General features: G+C 43.8%; 1 protein-coding gene across 1 annotated transcript in view; it reads left to right on the top strand.

Annotated features, from left to right (window-relative positions):
• pappaa (pregnancy-associated plasma protein A, pappalysin 1a) overlaps positions 1-22,340 on the top strand; it is a 90,085-nt gene that overhangs the window by 29,062 nt on the left and 38,683 nt on the right. The window contains exons 9-11 of the mRNA XM_053447592.1: positions 4,695-4,823; positions 4,970-5,061; positions 7,736-7,932. Coding sequence (XP_053303567.1) covers positions 4,695-4,823; positions 4,970-5,061; positions 7,736-7,932 — 418 coding nt within the window. The remainder of the gene's footprint in view (positions 1-4,694; positions 4,824-4,969; positions 5,062-7,735; positions 7,933-22,340) is intronic.

The raw sequence follows: 22,340 nt of genomic DNA, 5'->3' as shown, positions 1-22,340 counted from the left end.
ATTGATTTGACCACATCAAAAGATTGTACCACATCAAATGAGACGGAAAGACGATGCAGGTTATCAATTTTTTTTCGCAAATATTCTGTACATTAATTTCCCTGCCATTCCAAACGTTGTTCTTATACTGTATATCCAGCAAACCCAGTCCTGAGGGACGGAGAATTCCTGCAATACTTCTGCACCACTTTTTCATTCTCTCGCTCTTTCATTCTTACCCGCTGCCAACAGCAGCCGAACGCAGCATGGCTGTTAGCAGTGAGGTCAGGAGAAATCAAGCATGCACCTAATTGGGACCAGGTTGAAAGCAACATTTAAACAGTTGTTATCACGCTATGAGAAGTAGCACTGTTGACCCTATAGAACCGAAGGTCCATTATGACACCCAGGTAGCAGCAGAGCTGTCAGGGTTAGGGTTAGGGGTTTAGGCTTAACCCCAACCCGCTTCCATAATCTGATCATCTTGTAGTTGTTAAGCAACGTTTAAAGGAGGAATGCCTACCTTTGTGTTTGCTCTGTGCTGGTTAAGCGCATGGGAAAGACTGTGGTATGGTTAAATACAAAATGAGTTCACAGTGTCTTCACAACACAACATGTTTATTTACATTCAAACGAAACCATAATCTTTCCTTAAGCTTAACCAAAGTGCTCTTGTTGCCCAAACCCGACCACAGACAGGGCCATGGATGTGAATCCGGCAGCAGAGACAGCTGTGCCCGCCGTGACCCTCACTACTCCGCTGCCGATCATAAATGTTGCACTTTATACAACTAACAAAAAAACATAAAAAAAAAAAAGTTTCCTCTGAATGTTACCAAGGCAGCAATTATGTTGCCACCACAACATAATTAGGAAAACATTTTAGTTGTGTTATGAATGATACAGGGTTGACGAGGATTGCCGTGCTGTTGGACCAAACAGGTAGGGTTCAGCAATTGTCGCTTTTAACTAAAACAATGACCCTGAAATGGAGAGAATAATTACTTAAAGCTTTAATAGCTTCGTTCTAGAGAAAGGTGTTGGGTCCGGTTAAAGTTTGCAGTATAGGCTGCTGTTGGCACCACTGACTGGTTTGCAGTTCTTAGCCCCCGGGTGGACTTCCAAAAGAAAATCAGCGTTGACTGTGGAAGCAAACCGCAGCCTGTGGTCTGGGAGAACGTGGTTGTTCGCTCAGTCATCCACCTCGACTTCCTCCCGAAGACTTTCTGTGGCAGGACACCAACATCATGCTACTTCCACCTTTGGTGCTGAAAGAGGGCTGTCATTATTCTTATGGGATCAAAACATTTAGGTGTTTAACTGGTGGAAGCAACCACCCGTCAGATGAATCAACTTGGGAGCACTTTCTTCATTCTCACTATAATTGCAGGATACCTGTGGAAGATGCCTGGAACAATCCTCAGCATTTTGAGGAACAAATCCCTGTTACCTCATCATACTTTCCACAAAAGCCCCTATGGATATATCTACAACTTAACTTTACCATATTTTGAAAATCACCACTTAGCCGTCCATTTTCTCATCTGTTCCTCGTTTTTTTGTTTTTTCTATTTATTTTTCCCGTTCTCCACATCCCCTTATCTCCTAATCACTTGGATATATTCACTTGTCTCCTTCTTCTTGCTTGTTCTTGCATGACCACGGCTCTCACTGTGTCCTGATCATTCTCTGCAATTACTTTCCCGTGCGTTGGAAATTCCTTCAGGTAGAAGGATCATAGCCAGAAATTCTCATTATCCACTAAAAGCAAATTCTCGTAATTCCTCTGTTTCTCTCTTCTTTCTGTCCATTGTGTGTGTTTGCTCTCCTCAAAGATAAAGTCTCCCACAGCTCGACTTTTCCAGGGGCTAAACTAATTCAATTAGAGGGGGGCATGTTTGAGTGTAACCTGGAGTTGCACCAGCACAGGCCCACATTGAAGAATAGGACATACTGTAGAATAAAAGAGAGTCTGTCAGGTCAAACATTCTGTGTTGGTGATAAGGACGCCAACATAAATATCTCATCCTAGGCACGAATTTTGCTGTGGGGAAATTCATTTTGTTACTTGATCTTTAGGTTCACCGGTTTTTATACTTGGGACGGCACAGCTAACTTGAACTTGGCCCGCTGTCGTCTTCTGGGAATGTGATGGACAAACACAGGAGAATGTGGAGAAATGAAGATGAGGGGGAAAAAAAACAAAAGCCATGCAACACAGTCAGCAGTGTCCTGGAGAAATCTATCTTTTCTGGTGTTACATGTCTTTTTGTCATTTTTGTAATCAACCAAAAATGCCTCACTGGTCGGTTTGTCTTCGAGCTCATCAAAGGTCATGGTTTCCCTGAACATCACTGCAAGACTCCCTTGGTTTGATTGCTGACTTAAGCTTTGGCCTTGGGTGAAACCATTGTGGTACCAGAGCAATGTTTGCTGCTGGTGCTGCATTGCACTCACACTGGCAGCAGTTGGAATAGTGGTTTATGCCTGTGTACCCTTGTTGAAGTTTGAAGGCCATAGTTGGCAGCCTGCGTGTTACAGACAACAACGGTATCATGTGTGTATGTGTGTGCTGGCATGTAATGTGTATGTATATGCCTGTGTGTGTGTTTAAGTGGCTTTGTGTGGCGGGCACATGAATCAACATGTACCCTGGTATGTGAGCAGCACAGTATCCTTGCATGGTTGTCCATGCACTTATTGCAGAGGGCAATCCATTATAAGGTATATGGCACTTGATGGTCCACATGGAATGATCTATGGCAAACCTATTGTCGCTCTTTACCCTGATTCACATGCTCATTATCTCTATGATGCCGACTGCGATAATTTTTGGAATCATTAAAGTGCATTTGTTTGTTCTTGCTGCTATTCTTTGATTCAAGCCTGTGTTTCAAATTGTGAAAGGATTGCAAGGACTTTGTTGTCAATACCTGTTTGTTTCTTAAGGGTTTTGCGCTCTATCTATCAAAGTTGAATGTTGTTCCAGCTTGAGAAAACATCGTAAAAGAACATCACGGCTATAGCCATCAAAATATTACACAGTATAATGTGTTCCTGTCAATTATAGATAAGGGAGCCAACTGGATTCCCTTTTGTAACCTCACATAGTTATCAGCTCTCAGTCAAACAAAAGGGAGTTGGAACCAGAATAGTACATTTAAAACAATATACCACAAAAAACATAAAAGTTTTACGTCTCACAAACATTTTAAGTTAGAATGTAACGAAATACTCTTGATGTCCAAATACACTAGCACATACACACACACACACACACAAACACACACACACAAACACACTCCTATTTCCTAAACTTGTATCTCAGTGTGGAAATACATTGAAAACACATTCCCTAGCCCAATACCCTAACCTTAACTATTACGACTATGTGCCTATCCCTGAGGGGTCTTGTAGAAAAAGTGCTGTATGAATGTGTGTGTGATTGGGTAAATGGCAAAAACTGCACTGTAAAGCATTTATGAATGGTCATCAAAACTAGAAAAGCGCCATAGAAATACAGAGCATTTAACACAATTTTAACCATTTACCTAAAAGCAAGACTTAACCCTTGAGCAGACGATTGAAAGTCGGACGTTTGGCCCAAATATCTTCACCCCGAAGGTGTTAGGCCCGAAATGGTCCTCACAAAGAGTCCAAGTACAAACACACGACGTTGGGCCCAAAACTCTGAAAGCCAAAAAAAAAGGAACCATGAATGAGAAACCATGACCATAAGTGACAAATCGAAACTTCAAGTGAGAAACCAAAAGTAAAAGCAAAAGGAGAAGGAAAGAAAACTGTCAACAAGTTGCAAATGAGGGTGCTGAAGGGAAAATCTATTATCAGAGATTAGAATACATATTCAAACCTTTAAATTATTTGTTTTCCTTTACATATACAGATACTTATTTGATTACATCAGAAGATTATTGATTATGAGTCTAAAAAGACCTACGCTGTGTCAGTCACTTGATCAGTGAATGACAGGATCAAGTAAATCAAGTTTAATTAAAACAGGAATAGAATCTAACAGAACTCAATGAATACATGTAAAAGCAAAACCTGATCAGAGAGAAAACGTAACTTTCACGCTATAAAATAAAAAGTAGCAGCACCCTCACTTGCACCAATGTTGTTTCTAAGTGAACAGCTTTCTTTCCTCGAGTTTTGTTTTGTTGCTTTGCTTATGGTTTCTCATTTAGAGCTTTGATTTTTTTTTTTACGGGGGTTTATGGTTTTGGTTTTCTCATTTATGTTTTTTTTTTTTTTTTTCCTTTCAGACTTAATTTTTCAGACTTCCTTATCATGGTGACTCAAGAAACCATCATGGCGACATAACACCGGCAAAGTGAGTAGTCCCCCCCCCCCCCACCCCCCCCCACCCCCAATATTTCTCCTGTCCATTGTCTTTTCATGATGGTTCCTTGATTCGCTATGATGAGGAAACAAAACTGGACCCAACGCGGGTAAACTCAGCGACGTCAGCACAGGATACGTAGACGAGTACTGAGACAGATATTTGTATCTGCGTTGGCTATAGTATTACAACTCAACACACCACCCTTTCCCCCACAGGCTTGCTCCATGTGTATTTCTCGGAGTGCGATCTATTCTTTAGCGCTGATTCCGTTTCAGTCATTTCTCCAAGGCCTCACGTAATTCCACTATACTTGAATTTAGTGTGTTTTATTTTGTATTTTAATTCTGTGCAGGGACGTGCTGCCACGTGTTGTGTACACGTACCAAGTCCAAACCATCTCCGGCCGGAGTGAGAGTGAGCCCTCCCCACCTTTGGTGCACGAACTGGGATCGCCGTACTGCGGAGATGGACGGATCCAGAGGTGACAAGCATCTACACACACACACACACATGATCTAAACATGTACTAAAATGCATGAAAACAGTCTATTTAATTGGATAGTTACAGTGTCAGTTTGTTAGTGTGTGTGTGTGAGTTTTTCTAAGTACTGCTCCCTGCTGTTATAGTTCCAAAGGAGAGGAATGTGATGACATGAACTCAATGAATGGGGATGGCTGCTCCGCTCTGTGCAAGAAAGAGCCCTTCTTCAACTGCATTGGTAAGTCCAATATGGATGAGGATGATTTCCCTCAGGTCGAACGCTTGTCGACGGTTGATGGCTGATATGAAACCTGTTGAGCTGCGCTGAGAAAAAGTTTAAATAAAGAATAAAATCAAATAAAAGCAAATAACAAGGCTATGATGTGGCTTAAACAACTTATGGACGCTCAAAAGTCCAGGAAAACATGAGAGCCTATAGTCTTATATATGTATAAGTGTAAGATTACAAATGCCATATTTAGTTTAATAGTGTTTATTAATAAGGTTCTCTATATATTCTTCTGGTCTTAAGTGATATTTTAAATGACATGTACATGATACCTGCAACATCTGTCAAGTTCAGATTTGACAAACAGCTTCTTACATAACACTTCAGGTCTGTTTTGGTCCGGGCCACGGTTTTGTTGTCGCGTTTTTGGATTTGACTGGTTCTGTTTTCTTCATTCCTTCATGAAATGGATCTGCACAGTTTCTGCTGAGACCCACAGGCTCACAAGTTTGTGAATGAACAGATCTGACATCTGGGCAGCTTTCATCCGAGTCCCCCTCGCTGTTCTCAAAAGCCAACAGAATAAGAATTCCATTAGATATCATAATCACTTTGACCTGTGTTAAAAAAAAAAAAAACTAAAACAAGAAAAAAAAAATCTGGAAATCATTATTTTTTACAAGGCTGAATGATCTTACTCTACACAGTTGAGTGGCTGGCATCTCCTCCGTTGTTTTCTTTTATGAATAGATGGATGGTTTCCTGTCCAGCTCTCCTGCTGCCTGACAATCATTTTACCCCCTGTTGTGATTGTGTGTGCGTGCGTGCGTGGGTGTGTTTGTGCATGTACAGTACATGCATGCATGCACACACATATGTGAGCCTCTGTGAAGTGGCCACTTAATCCCTGTCAGATTGCTGGATGACTGCATTGGCTGTGCTGTTTTTCCACCAACTGCAGTGCTCAGGGAGGTGTGTGTAAGTGTGTGTAAGTGTGTGTAAGTGTGTGTAAGTGTGTGTGTGCCTGACACCGTCTGACATAGTTGTAGTTTTGTGCAGAAATCGGACACTATAATGACGGGACCTTCTGTCCATCTGTATGTATTTGTGAGAGAGGGCCCGCTTGTCAGCGTGCTGGATAGTGAAATAGAGAGCTGGATGGAGAATTGACACTAAGTATACAACAGGGCCAGCGTGCTACAGTTTGGATGAGCTTTAATAGGCTATTCACACGATTGAGCCGAATTATATCTGGAATTAATGAATTCGACAAGTTCTTTTCACATGACCCCATCTGGCCTAACAATCCCACTGGCCATGTCTGTAGGGCTCCGAGCCACAGTAAGCACAGGTGCAGATAAAGCATAAAGGAAATGTAATATGATTTTCTTGAGCCACATTTTCCTTCTTTCACAGGAGTAATAGATTTGGATCGTTTTATTTATTTGCCCGGTTTTGGCATTTTTTAAAATGGTTGTAGGCAAAGGTGCTTTTATGAGATACATAAACAACCGAAAGAGGTATAGAACATTTTGTCATCTCTTTTTTCCCCTTTCTGTTTTCATCTTCACTCAACTCATCACTCGTTCTGTCTCCAACCGTGGTCCCTCGCTTTTAGTTTTTTTGCTCATGCACTCAATCACCTTTCCACTTTTTTCCGTTATCTGTTTATTCTATCCCCTGTCCAGATTCAAATGCTTCAGCAACAGACCTTCCTCCTCCTTTTCCATCCTTTCCCTCCTCTTCTCCCTTCAGCTCACACTCGAGCTCCTCTTTGCTCCTGCAGCTTCTCCGGAGCCACTGTGTGAGCTTCCTCCCATCCCGGCCTCGACGCCTCCCCTTCTCCCTCTTTGCCTCTGTTCCCGCTGAGTGAGTGGCGGGAGCGTATTCTGTGTGCCCCCTCAGTAGCCCCTCGCTTCACCAGTGCCAGAGCACAGAACTGACTTGAGTTTTTGGCCGTGCTGGGGAGGGCTGGAATTTCGAGGAGGAGGCCCCGGCCAACTTGGCACAGAATGCCGCCTTTCCCCCCTAACTGGAACCCCACCGGCTGACACTGCTTTAGCTGAGAGCAATGAGGCCCAGGCAACCTCCCTGCTCCGCTCCCCTCTCCTCCAGTCCATAAGCTTCCAGCTCCAGACCTTAATTCCGGGTGGGATGTCTGGAAAAATGACTGCTGTATCTTTCTTTACCTCTTGACATTGTCGGCCCCCCCTCTCTGTGTTTGTCTCTCTCGCACTTGTTTTATCGCTCTCTCTTTCGGCTCCTTTCTTCCTGGCCACGAACGTATTCTCTCATCTCTGTTTGTAGATCCTCACAAACCCAAGAATTTATCCTCCTTTTTTTTTCCATGCACCTTCTATCCTGTACCTCCCTCGCTTGTTTTTATCTGGTGCTCTCACGCTTGACCTTCCAAAACAACAGAGATAAGGTCAGGAATTGAATCCCGATGGATCAGGGGGGTATGAATGTCCTATAAAAAAGGATTATGGAACGGAAGAGGGTGAGGAGTAAAAGTTCATAAAAACTCACTTGTTTTGCGTTGTACGAAAACACGCTGGACATGAAAAGTGTTAGTGAAACATCTGACTAGCGGACATTACCGTACCCAATTCTGACTTTACATAAAAAGTCACAGAAGCAGAGATAACGATGTATTTTAAGCCTCTCTCTTTTCCCCGCGCAGAGGAGCCGAGCAAGTGCTACTACTATGATGGTGATGGGGTGTGTGAGGACTTTGAGCGAGAGACTGGCGTCAGAGACTGTGGCCTCTACACCCCCAGTGGCTTCCTGGACCAGTGGGCCTCCAATGTCGAAGTTTCCCACGAGGAGAAGCCTTACTGCTCCGGCGAGGTGGCTGCTGGATACCCTGCCGTCACTAAGGTAAGGCCATACACAGCTTGTCTTATCCAATACACGTTACCGATATATAAAATAAGTCATTTTTAAGATTCGAAAAATCGGGTCTGGGTTTACTTCAAAAGTTAACTTTCGTAGATAGAAACAATAAAACCAAATACAGTCGTGTATTCTCTATTTCTTCGATGATTTGTTGCCCAGTCTTTCTCACCATTAACATTTTGCACATCGAGGATAATGAATCTCAGCTATTGCACGACACATCAGAGAAACTTATTTTTGCTGGTTTTACCAGTGAAATAAGTTCAGAGACCATGCAAGACATTTAATTAGATGTCTCCCAGGGCGGGTGCAGAAATGTGCTGCTCTCATTAAAGTAATGCATATTGAAGACAAGAGAAGAAGCCATTGATTCCACCTAAGCCCGGTGGATGCATTGATCTGTTGCTGTCGCCTGGCAGAAAGGGGCTGATTACCCAAAACATTAGGCTGAGACTTACACACACGCACGCACACACACGCACACACAACAAATACACACACACACACACACAAAAAGCCTCGGACAAACCGTGCATTAGGCTGAATCCTATTTAATCCCCTCTCTGTGATATGCACGGTCAAAGCTAAGGCATGTTGTTGAAGTATACTATCTCCTTTAGAGCCACTATTTATGATACCACTTTGTTATTGTCCAGTCTCTTGACAGCTTTCAGGATATTATGCGATTAAAACCAAATGTTGAAGAAAATATCCGGCCCTATCTTACTTTGATGTGAGGAGTGACATCACTGTCCATTGTTCAATTTTATGATCATAAATATTTTAACCCTACAAAAGAGAGACATTTTCTTGGAACTTCACTGACAGAGCTCTCCGTGTGGGATATTGGAACTAAAGCTCGTTCCTTCTGCTGATGATGCATTTTACAGGGCCACTGACCTGGTTATTCTCGAGCAGCTGCGTTCAGGTGCCTTGCTCGAGAACACTTTGGCAATCGATTCAGGCAAAGCCAGGGAAGAGATTAACCGCCACCGTTTAATGCATTTTTAAATTGACAGTATATTTATAGCACCACTTCTGTTTGAGCCCAAAAAAAGGTTATGTGATCCAACAACATTGCAGATGTTTGAGACACCAGTGGAACACATCCATGTAACCATTAAAGAAAGGAATTCTGCTGTGAAGAACACATTATTCCTACAAGAAATAACTTTTTCATTGTGAAGAACACACTGTTCCCCCAAGGGTCAAACCTGATGAGATCACATTGTTAAAAGGCCACTGGATCGTACACTCGGTGGACACACAAGTACGTGTGTGGAAAATATGCAAACGCAGGTTAACAAAACACAGAAGCATTGTCTCTCTTTCTGTCGGCTTCTCCGTCTCCTCTTCACTCTCTGTCACTTTTCTCACACGTTCTGTCTCCTGTCCAGGCAATTGAGATTTCTGAACCTTGTAGGTGCGTTGGTGCATCAATGAAAATGTCCTCACATGCCTTCCTCTCACCAACATCAGTGCATCACTGAGAGTCACGTGCCACAGCAGGATCAAGAAGATTATCTTCAACTCAACAGTTAACTGTGATTACACCGTGTCCTAGAAGGTTCCAGCTTACACAGACACACACAAACACACACACAAAGACACAAACACAATCATATCTTGCTCTCAGACACAAAAGCACACAATGGTACACACTTGATTATGGCAGTGCCTCGGAAAACAGAGATAACATAATGTGGCTGCAAATAAGTGAGTCGAGAGCCTCGTTTGCAGCTTCTGAGCAGTCGTGCCGTTGAGTGCGTGTGGCTATGGCGACTGTCCTGGAGGCCCTTACCACACATGAAGGATGCGAGGCTCGGCTCTGGAGATGAAGACCAGGCCAGCAGACTTGTCTTCGTGCGTGGATCCAGTTTAACCGGGGCAACTTTAGAAGAACATATAGAACACCACAGTGGCTCAACACTAACAAAATATGAAGTTACATAAGATGTTACCTACTGATGTTACCGAGCTTTCAGGGATTTCTGGCCATTAGCGATTCAAATTGCTGTTTCTGCTGACAGCTTGTCTTGATGGCAACCAGTCATTTCTTTCGGCATCTGGACTTCATTCTCTATCTCGACTTCTCCGTCAGTTTGTGGGCGGTTGTTTACGTAGCAGGTTTTGTGTTCCTCCGTGACTCCGAAGATTCCTAGATGGAAAGGGACGAGAAAGGCCTCGAGGCATCCGACGTGATAACAACCGAGAGATCAGAAGCCGAAGCCTGTGATCTCATACTCACTCATGATGATACGCTCTTGATCTCTCATCTTTATTGAGATTTTGATGCAATTTTTTTCGCAGCAGCGTTGACTGCCAAAAGCACTGCCCGCTGTGCTGACACAGACTCACATATTGCCCTTGACAGGAAGTTAGAAAACTGTTGGGGTAGTAAATTGCTTGGCAAATCTGAGATGACTGTCATCAATATTAAAATGGCGAGGACTGAGCGATGGCACCTGCAGGTGGGCTGCGAGGCTGAGTTTCTGTATTCAAGAGAGACAACACTGAATACGTTACTTGTTACGCCATCAGTTCTTGTTGGGTAGCTGGCACATACAGTGTATTCATAAAATATTCAGACCCCTTCACCGTTTCACATGTTTTTATATTAGAGCCGTATGCTAAAGTCGTTTAAACTCGCTTCCCCTCATGTCGCAACCTTATAAACCATAAAGACAGGATAGAAATAGACTGATAAAACTGAAATACCACATTGCCATAATTAAGCTGAACCTTTACTCAGTACAAGGTTGCAGCACCTTTGGCAGCACTTAGAGCCTCAAGTCTTCTTGCGCATGAGAACCCAAGCTCGGCACACCTGGATTTTGAGATTTTCTGCCGTTCTTCTCCGCAGATCCTCTGAAGCTCTGTCAGATTGGATTGAGACCAGTGGATCAAACAGAGGACAGACGTTTTCGGGTCTCTCCTGTGATGATTGATTGGGTTCAAGTCAGGTCTCTGGCTGGGCCCCTCAACGACATTCACAGAGTTGTCCCTGAGCCTCTCCTGCATTGTCTTGGATGTCTGATTGGGGGTCACTGTCCCGTTGGAAGGTGAACCGTCATTCCAGTCTGAGATCTTGAGTACTCTGGACCAGGTTTTTGCGAAAGATGTCATTGTACTCTTCAACCAATCTCTGTGTCCCTGGGACTAAACCCCCCCTCCCATTGCATGATGCTGCCACCACACTCACACGCAGGTGATGAATGGTGCCTAGGTTCCTCCAGACTAGACTTGATATATTCTTGAGGCCAGAAAGTTAAATCTTGGTTTCATCAAACTAAAGAATCATGTCAATCCGGCTATAAAATCCAGAACAGCGGTGTTCTGCCATCAGGTTCTTGGTCTGTTACCACAACAATTGTCCTCTTATTTTTTAGGCCGGTCAGGCATCCAACTCTTAGAGTTTTTTCTGGTTGTTTCACACTTCTTCGATTTAAGAATAATTTAGGCCACAGTGGCTCTTTAGAACCGTCGGAGTAGCATAATTTCTCTGCTTCCCCAGATACTGTCTCTGAGCTGAACAGGTATGGCTTGGTTTTTGCTTTGGTAAGCATTGTGAGCTGAGAGAGGTTATACTATATACAGATGTTTGCCTTTTCAAATCATGTCCAATCAATTGACTTTAGTGCAGGTGGACTCCAGTGGAGCAACATCCCAAAGATGATCAGATGATCATCAATTTACATTTTAAGGTTCTCTGCTAGAGGTGGTGTCTGGTTGAGCACTGGTATTCAATCCGCAATAGGTAATATTTGTGTCCTTCTCTTCATGTTTGTGTACTGGTGTGTGTATGCTCATGCAACAAAGAGATAAATAAGGGGGAAGATGAAGACCTGAAAGAGGTTATAAGCGCAAACAGAATGTCCAAAGAAAACCAAAATTATCTTAGCAAAGATTTGGGCCCACTTCCAACCACCAGAGCAAGTTCGATTCTCCAAATCTCTGGATCTCTACTGGTACGGGCACCACTCTCCCCAAAAGGCTTTCCCTAATTTCTCAAGTCTGAGATTACATAAAAATTAGAGCCACAGATAATTTTTTCAAGAAGTTGAGGTAAAAAAGAATAAAGAACTTCTCCAAAAGACTTTGCTGTATTACCATGTTGGCAATCCCTTGGAAATACTTGCTATGCAAATGACTCTGAGCTATTTGTAGTAATCAGATTTATCAAAAAGAAACAGCACATAGTTCTATTTTGCTAAAAGTTCACTTCTCCGCTTCCTTGTTTAAGTTAGTCACGTTTCCATGTTCATGGCTCTCAGGTCTTTGGTAGAGTTGGACTGGAGATGTGCCTCCCTGATACAGAACAATGCTAAAGTGTGTGCGAGTGTGTCGGGGGGGAGAGGTGGAAAGGTGCATCATTTCCCTCTGATCTAGTGAACGAGTCCTGTATTGGCTTTGTGTATATCTGTTTTGTTTGATGTCTAAAGACGGCGCTGATTTTGTGTGTGTCTGACCGTGTGTTCTGAGAGAGGGAGAGTAAAGCGGGCAGCAGCGATTGGGATCTTTGCGGATGCAAGAAAGCAATAACAGCACAAGAAGGCACTTGAGGAGAGAGAGAGATCAGGTATCTGCACGAAATCTCAAGTGTTATGTACTTTTGTGCGTGTGTGTGTGTGTGTGTGTTCGTGGCAAGGGGTACGTATTTCTATTTTAAAACACACAACCGAGGCATGGAGGGGAAACTCAGACACATCATTTGTCTATTTTATAATACCATTGTGAATAGTGATCTCAATATGCAGCACTAGTGTGTGAGAGCTGAACTTTTTTTTTTTTTGCTTGTCTTTTGAATCTTAATGCACCAGAGGAAAAACCAGGCAGGATGGATGAATGCTCCCACATTCAAACCAGTGCTAATGGAGGGTCCAGCAATATAGAATAAACCCTGTTTGGGTGCCATAAACACAGACTGGCCCTGTGCACACAGTAGCTTAGTAGCCTGTAGTCCTCCCTGCAGGATGTAAATGTGTGCTAGATCTTTGTGAAGATGACATACATTCATTTTTGGGTCACGGAGTCCCAGCACTAAATCACAGAAGCAGAAACCACAGTGTAAGGAAGACAATTAGTGCCAGGAACAAGGAAAAACAACATTGAGAGGAGGACGTGTTTTCGCCCCTTAAACAATTTTTCTCATCTCTTTGTGTTTCTCATACCTCATACAACAACAGTAATAATATATCAACAATACCTGTAACAGTGACAGTGCTATAGTTCTGTTATTTGTACTTAAGGAAACAGGAAGTTTAATTACAGAGAAAGAAAATGTAAAAGATGACCTGCAGATTGAGAAAATGAGGAGAGGTTGAGATTGTAAGTTAAAATCAATATGAAAGCACACACTGTAGTCAAGTGCCGTTAAACAAGAAACAGTAAGGAATGATATTTGGAGATGGATAATACAATGACTGAAATGCCATATTACATAAAGCTGTGAATGACCGATGGATGAAGAGATGAGGTCAGTGGGCTGTAATTGGAGGTAAAACAATGTGAAATTCAGTTTGTTCAACTGTGGTCAAAAGAAAATACATCACTGAATAAAAATGATTGTGAAGGGAGAAAATGGTCCAGAACCATTCTTATTGGTTAATCGCACGTTAAAATGTCCTCAAATGAGCAGTTCGATCCAATCAAAATACCATATGGACACCAGAGAATGTATGAAGTTAATAAAATGTAGACACATTAATGATCAGAAAAATGTCGACCTGCCAGTATCAAATTATATCCAGGTTTAATAGTTGTGTTGTTCTTCACCTTATGTTCCCTCTTTCAATGTCAGACTCGTGGCAAAGTGTCGTAGGGGAGCGCTTGATTTCGGGGGCTGTACCAGTGAGTAGAGTAAGGTGGTGTTTTAAAAGCTTCTCCTTTCTTTCTTGATCAGGCTCACACCCAGGTATGCAGTAAGACAGAAGCACACACAGAGACTCACACACTCACAGTGCTGACTCCATGCAGGATTGTAGGGCAAGTCCATAGGGGACTGAAATGTACTACTGCTGTCTTTGCGGAGCAGAACATTATGTTCCCCGACTACCACACCGTGGAATATGGCAAGCCAGCCCGACTTTCTCCGGGGGGATTGGATTGGAGAACTGGCCCTAGCAACTAACCTGTGTGTGCGTGCGTGTTTCCTGTGTGCGCTTCGTCCTCGTCCGTGTGCACACTGCCTTGCCGTCATGTACACGCGTGTAGATGAGTTTGTGTTTGCAGGGAGGGTGCACGTGCATTTGAACTTTAAGATCAAACAGGCAGCCAGGTGATTTCTCCAGAGGAGGCTGCTGCCCAGGCAATTTCTGACGAAACCCCCGGGCACCCCTGGAGAACGCTCCTCTTAATTATACATAAGCGACAGAAGGGATAACATTTTAGTCCTCTCACGCTGCAAAGAAATTGCCTACATATGACGGTCACCCATCTCGAGATGTGTGACAGAGATATGTGCACGAGGCCTGGATTAAATAACCTCTGCTGCAGCCATCCTTAGGTAAGTGAGGTTTCAGAGGGGAAGGGTAGAGGGAGAATTATTAAGAGGAATTATATGTAAGAGGAATTATTCTGGACGGTAAAAACAAGGAAACAATAACTGGCCCCGTTTTTTGTCCCAGGTCCCAAATAAGCATGCAGCGTGTGTTTGTGTACTCAAGTGGAGGATACATGCATACTGTATATAGGCTACTGCAGAGTGTAAATACACATTTACGCACATTTCCCCCCACACAAGCGTACAAACAAACACGCGGGGCAAACTCACACATACTGTTGCACAAGGCGAGGCGCACGCACACGTACATGCCCACAAAAACAAAAGCTCATACAGTAGCCGAGCTGTTGCTTTCAGCAGCACAGGAGGGCCAGCGTCTCTGGCGCTCTCTCTCCCTCTCACCAGCATTCCCCCGAACCACACAGCCCTCGTCAGGCACCGTGCCAGTGACATAAGCGTGTGGTAACATTAAAAAAGAAACCTCTGGGATGGCGTTCCTTTTTCCCTTTTACTTTTCCCGTTTCAATTATTATTGTGGTTCTGCCATGTGGAAACCTCATTGTGGCTGGTATGTTTTTTTTCTTCTTTTCGTGGCACTGATGACCCCCCCTAACATTTTCAAGCTGTTAATATGCAGGGGTTTGGCCCTGTTTTATTGAGCATAGGGGGCCACTGACTGAGGGACATTTATATTCTCCGCAGACCCATCTGTTTTCAACTTGCTGGCATTGTACGCTCCCCAATCCCTATACATTAGTTTGTGGTCTGTGTTCCCTACCACCCAGTCACTACTCATGTCTGCCCTGATGAGAATGGGATAGGTAAACTGCATAATTGCAGCCACTCACTAACTTTTACAGCCCTATTCTCAGTAGGCCATGGAAGTGGCCCATCAGTAGCCTTGGACCAATGAGACGGTGAGTCTCAGTGGGTATGGGTGGGGCTGGGTGACAGGACATTACCTCACACACCAGGCGCTCACCAGCATTCCAGTAAACCATGGGATGGTGCTTGGAAACTCATACTAGTTTCTCTCTGTTGCTCTTTCTCCTTTTCTCTCCACAAATGCCTCGCAGATGCTCTCTCTCCTGCTTCCAGTGCGCTGGCGTCCAATTTTTGATGTTCCCCTTTTACAGAGAGCGAGAGAGGAGCGCAATATACAAAATACCTGTTGATGGAAATAAACACATCTCAGGAGGTTCTGTGATGGGAAAATAATCGTCTCATGACGTCCTTTCCTTTATTTGCATGTGTCCGAACATTTCCAACAAACTAGGTCAGGGGAGTCATGCAACAGGATGTGAAACAAACAATAAACTCCACAGGTACCGCTCGGCTCCGGGTTCGCCGGTGCTGACGCCACTGATGACCCCGGGTGACTTTAAATGAAACCACGTTTTTAGCCGTTGCTGTAATTATATTTACCGCCGAAGTGAATGACTAGAACGAAGGCGAGAGCCGTGCCGGAAATATTGAGACTCAAAAGACAGTCGGGGTTGGAATCGTTTTGGTAAATGGGAACACGCAAATTGGTGTGGACAAGGGGGGATTGTGGGAAAGTTGGTTGACAGTGATGAATTCCAACAACAGAAAAGCCGGTCCACCGATGATATCTAGCAGCGATGTGTTTTCTTTCTGCCACATTGTACATAGAATGTGAGACATTATGTTGTCATGATGGCGTCCCCGGGTCTGTGTGCGTGTAGATGCGATACATTCTCATGATCGCTGTTTCACAACTCAACAATACAGAACCCAAGCTTGTAGCACCCTGCTGGAAACCAGTGTGAAAACAAAGAGATTTCCAAGAAACTGCTGCGTCAGGTCGTTTATTCATAACACATGTGGTTTGTCACTGTGATGTATCATGTGTGTTAATGTAACATTGTACCTACCAGTTTAATTACTGGTCTCCTTTGGTGGGGAACGGCTTGATACTGAGGAATCTCGGCACCCATCGGCTATTGTCCGATGACGTACTTGCATCTGGGGGCAATAACGAATATTTCGGGGCTTCCTGTTTGCTATACACAGTTCGACTTGTTTCTTTTATCACACGAATCGCACATTTTTCCACAGAAAGTACAAATAGAGATACTTTTGTATATGTTTTGGGTCCAGACGACATTTTTGGCTCTTCTCTATTAACAGCTCTATGCCTATGAGTGCAGATACAAATTAAAAGGATGATGCATTTCGCTCGAGTGCGTTCTCACTTGTTTCCTCCTCATATGGACTGTTTACTTGCGGGCAACCATAGCCTGCTCAAACGTGATTGGTCGAACAACAAAAGAAGGAACCAGGATGCGTCCGGCCCCAAGGTCACCTCCAGATTCGGATATTCTATTTAGAAATGACAAAATGAGAGAAAATGGCGTTGAAGAAAAATGAATTTCCCTCTCTCCTGTTTCTTTCTGTTGTGCTAGTGTCGTAAAAGTTGAGTTAAGCGCTACCTTCGGCTCCTGCGTTGTCCTCTAGTGATTGGAGGATACAGGAAGGGACCTTCGTGGGGCCTCCTAAATGTTTGAGGGCCTCAATAGTTTTTTTCCCAAGAACATATGGCCCATGTTTGTGTTTGTGTGTCAGTGAGGTTTATTGATTTGAATCCAAGATAGGACATTTTGAAAATCTGGAGACTTCAACATCAGTAGCCGAGCCAAGGTGGGCGTAGCATGTGCATGTGTTTGTGTTCCAGCCTGTGCATGTTTGTGCATGGATATGTGTTATGTGCAGGCACATGGCTCCGAAGAGGTGACCTAACTTCATCCTGGCACCAGCTCTCCATCACAAGGGGAAACGCTGTAGTTGAGGTACATTATGTTATTAGAGCCATTATTATTGTCATTACTCTGTCTTTACTAACAGCGGCGCTCACTGTTTCCCCCCGGTTTTTCGGAGCTTATGTTTTGTTTTATGATGTCAATGAACGCTTTTACAGTACAGACGTATTCTCCCAGTAATGAGTCTGACAGTTGCACTCTCGTTCTCCTCACCTTTATCTCCTTTGCTTTCCCCTTGGCTCAAGACACTTAGAGCTCGGCTTTTATCTGAAGTGGTGATTTACAAACACAGACCAGTCTACAGACCAGGAGTTGGCTGTTGTCTGCCAGTCTGACTAGCCAGCTGGTACAAATTAAGACCATGTGTGTTTGTAAGCGTGCGTGCGTGTGTGTGTGTCCGTGTGTGTGTGTGTGTGTGTGTTTTTGAGTTAAGATGTTGAACTCATCTCCTCAGTGTGTTGATGTGACTGTTTTCCAAGGAAGGTGAGAAGTTGTTTTTTTCAACACAGACATCTCAGCATTTGACTGACGTCCCTGCAGCAGCCACTTCAGTGTCCCTGCTGTAAATCACAATAATGGGCCTATGTGTTTAGAATGAGTAAGAAAATAAAAGCCACTCTCAGATCTTAAGTTGTTGTTGTGTTGTCCTGCTAAATAATCTGCGCCACAGTAACACAGCCCTTTTACAAGACGTATTACACATTAGGAACATTAAATTCTTTTGTTACTTGTAAGAATTTTAATCATCCGTTTTCTTCTACCTCATAAACAACAGATCTACCATATCCTCCCCTTACCTTTTCCAACTGAGGGATTTAATGATCGTTTCTTTTTGTCGACGGTTCCTGCCGTGATATTCTAGTTGTAATCGTGCGAATCGTTCTAAGGTCTGCCGGCAGGTGGTATATTTTATAGGCAGATTGAAATAGGGCAAACAACAACGGGTCTTGGTTAAGATGCGTACGTGCTGTTTGCTTTAGTCCGTTTCCAAAGTTTGTTTTTCCCTTTTCCGATCCAGACCAGCTCAGCGGCTGAACGGGTGGAAATTTTGTTTCCTCCTTTCCCTCTTTTAGGTTCGGTCTATGACCTGAGCTTGGCCTTTCTTTTGGTTCTTTGCGAACATGATTACATCGGTGTTCGATTACGAGAACATGCCAATTTTTTGGTGTTGTCTCTCGTGTTGCAGTTAATCTTGGTGTGCACACCAGGGACTCTGAATTCAACACCTTACAAGGATACAGTTAAAAATAAGATTTGTTTTCCTTCCCTTGTTTTTGGTGATACAACACAATCCTGATACTACAATGGCACTGAGTGGAGCGCGTAATGTAATGCCAAGGCCTGACAGTCCCCTTAAATCCAATCAAGCTGCGGCGATTTTCACACACATATATATATAGATATCAGTCTCTTAGAATATGACATTTTCTTTATCAAGATCCTTGAAGTATTCCCTGGGAAATTGGTGAAAATGTCCCCCAAAAAAACTTCTTGCAATGCCAAGACAAAGTGAAAAAAAAAAATCCTGCATCTGCTCCTTTGTCCACGTCCACGGCATGCGTCCATCTTGGCCCGTGTCCCGTCCTTCTACCAAGTTTCATAAAAATCCTTCCAGTAGTTTTTGCACAATCCAGCTGAAAATCCCCAAAACAAACCAACAGACATGCAGGGCTGAAAACATATCCTCCTTGGCCGAGGTGATCAGGGGCCAGTGGATTGATCGGGACCTGCGGTAAGACTGTGATAAAGGAAATCAACATCTGCTTTTTATTTGGATTTGTCTCATTGGATTCAGATGATGTATTGGCCGTAAAAGTTTATTTTTTAAATCCTGCTGTTCCTGAGACAGATTATGAAGTGAGGCAATCCAGGGCCAGAGGCACAGAGAGAAGCAGACCTTGTGTTTGTCAATAACAGGTACATTCTCTTAGCTAGACTTGTGTAACACAGTGATAGCTGTGCAGATGTTAGCGTAAAGGTGCCTGTGCTGCGGCCAAACTTGTATAAATGGCTAAAGCAGCTTTTGCATATTGCCAATTGAAGCCACATGTTGTGAAGTTGCACTTTTGTGTAAATTATCAGGTTTTGTTACTGAGCCTGTGATTAAGTGGGTGCTAGAAAGGTTTCTGGACTCCTCTTCCTCAGTTCTGGGTGCATTAATCAATGCACGTGCCTTTTAACATCCTGAGGGACTTATTGTTGAAACTGCACATAACCTTGAATAACAAGTACACAGGAGAACACATTTTCAACAGTAGCTTTCCAAAATGTTTAAAGCAAATTTCTGTGCTGATATTTTACAGCATTATTTACATTATTATTATATGTGAATAATTTAGGGATGGTACGGTGAGTCAGTGGTTTGCAGGGCCGCCTAGCAGTAAGAAGATTCCGGGTTTGAACCTATCAGCCATTCTCATGTTCTCCACCTGCCAAAGGCAAAGACATGCGGCTTAAGTTAGCTGGCTACTCTAAATTTCACATAGCAGTGAATGTGAGCGTGGGAGATTGTTTGTTTGTATGATGGAGGGGTGAGATGTTCAGGGTGCACCTCGCCTCTCACCCATGGATCAGCTGGGACTGATAATAGATGGATGGAGTAATACATATAAAATGCATTTTCTTAAAAGCACATCTCAAATTCAAACCTTTTCTACAATTGACCATCTGCAGTTCACTTCTCTATCTGGATATTTCACCTTCAGAAGTTTGTTTCCCTGCACATGAATAAACGTGAACTGGCCTGATCACACAGAAATGCAGATTGTCCTCTGGACCTGTACTGGAGAAAGCTGGACTCGAATTTATCTCACGAATGTGAAAGTAAACTCAAGCCCTGCTCAGATCTGGTATTAACATCTGTCCCTGGCGGACAGCTCTAAGTACAGGAGTGGAAGCAGCCAAGATGCATTGTGGATGCATTTGAGATCCGATCACTCAGACCGCATTCGGAGGTGGTCTGGGACGAGCTGTGGTCACATTCCTTCAGCTGTGTGGACGTAAACCTGTCCGGGGCCACACCGACGGACCGCCTACTCAGCTGACCTCCTCCGATCCGTCTCATAATGAACTTACAGTATTTTACATTTATTTATCACCTCCGGCCACAGTAATGACATTGTCTGTTTCTTTTACTATTTCAAATGAGCAAATGGTTAAAACTGTGTGAAGCGCATTGATCTGCTCAGCCCCTCCCGGATCCACTCTCCCTCCCTCCCTCTCACACACACACACACACAGACACACACAAACACACACGCTGACACATTAACAACCCCCCTGCCTTATTCAGACTGAGTAGAAACAACATCATTTGATCTTTGCGAACAGAAATGACGTGCGTGTGTGTTTTGCACATAGAGCGGCACAGTGAGACCTGATCACAAGTGGTCACCTGAGACACATATGGGGATAAATTCTAATTCCAGGTGCGGACTGAGGAACTAAGAGGTGTTCACTTGTGATCGAATGACCCGAGACAAATGTTAATAACAGGTCCGAACCGGGCCTAAGATGCCGAAGTATGCGAAGTTCCAATAAAATATGTGTTCGGTGTTTGAGATCATGGACCTGAGCCTTTTGATTTATGTCGGAAACTAAGATGTTTCTGATCAAACAGGAGCCAAAGTAATGGGAAAACCAAACACAGCTGAAAAGGGACTTTAACCACACGCATGAAGAAGCTGTCAGGAGCGAGAGTGGGCGGGGTGAGAGAGGAGAGCTAAAAGGTCTATGAAAAAAAGAGGAGATGGCTTCTTTTCATCATGATGCAGTTGGTAGAACCATCAAATCAGAAAAAGACGGTCTTGGGTTCGAATCCAGAACTTTCTCCCTGTGCCTGTTTACGCTTCCCCTCCTCCTCCTTCCTCCTGCAGTCCAAAAACAAGCCTTGTTTTTCTCCATGGCCACATCCACACTTCTCCATTTAAATTTTCAAACGCTTCACTGTCGTCCACACTGCGTAAACGCTGCAGGCCCCGTTTTAGTTGGCAAATTATAGTAGTGTAGATGGACAAAAATGTCCATCCATGAGGCATCCGCTTCCTGTCGACTTGACTACTGTGAAAGCAAAAGTTGTAAGCACCCACAGTCAGTCACAGTTCCACGTTGGTCCATGAAATCCTGTGTCTTACTTTTCACCATTTTCGTTTTCCCATTCGTAGTATTTTCAGAAAATATGCACGGATGGATGAATGCAGAAAATAAAATAATAATAAAACACAGTTAAACAGCTGACACGGAGTGATTCGACTCTTGCCATTGGATTGAGTGGAGGTTGGAGGAAGTGTACGAGCCACAGGGAGACTTGTGAATTACCTCCTACTGGTGTGATGCTTTGTGGGGGGTGTTTGCTCCGGGCCAAGGGTTTTGGCATGCCAAGCAGTGTTTGTCTGTCTCAAACGGTAGGTTGTTAGAAAAACACACCAGGAGATGAGGGGGAGGAAAAGGGTGAGAGGGGGAGGGGTGTGGAGGGAGGTGTAGCTGCGGTGCCACCTGTGTTTACATGAATAAGTCATCAGTTTGCACATGGAAATGGTTTTGTCACCTGCCACGCCAGCGAAGGGTTAGCAATGGAAACAGCTCCTCTCGACTCATTAGCAGACCCACAGTCGCTCCAAAGCATATTGGTTAATTAAGTAATCACACAGAGCGAATGTAGCAAACGACTCTGTTTGCTGTCTACGCGGAAATCAGAGGTCACGTGAGTGCGTCTTCTCAACCGGGGCCAAAGTCTCATGGCAAACTGACCTCAGGTGTTTCTCACCTGCATTGTTCGCGTTTGTGCCAATTCAGCTCTCGGCAGAAAAAGGTCACGTCAACAGATCCAGGGGACAGATATATGGACAGATAGCTGGTCGGGCCAGATTTTCCACGGTGGCAGGAATCTCACAGCAGCCTCCCCAGCAAAATGCTCATGTTACCGGTGTCTCATTTCACCAGCTCAGGGCAAACGGGCGAAACTCGTCGTCCTTGGGCATCTGCCCTCTCTCCCCTCTGTCGGTGTTTATCTGCTGCTCGGTAAACTTTCACCACCCATAACTTTTCTTTTTCTGTCTTCTGCAGAATATCATGCCAGCATAGTTTATGAGGAGATAATGTGTGAGATA

Source organism: Pleuronectes platessa, chromosome 19 (assembly GCF_947347685.1).
Source record: "Pleuronectes platessa chromosome 19, fPlePla1.1, whole genome shotgun sequence".
NCBI lineage: Eukaryota > Metazoa > Chordata > Actinopteri > Pleuronectiformes > Pleuronectidae > Pleuronectes > Pleuronectes platessa.
This window is presented reverse-complemented; position numbering and strand designations above follow the sequence as displayed.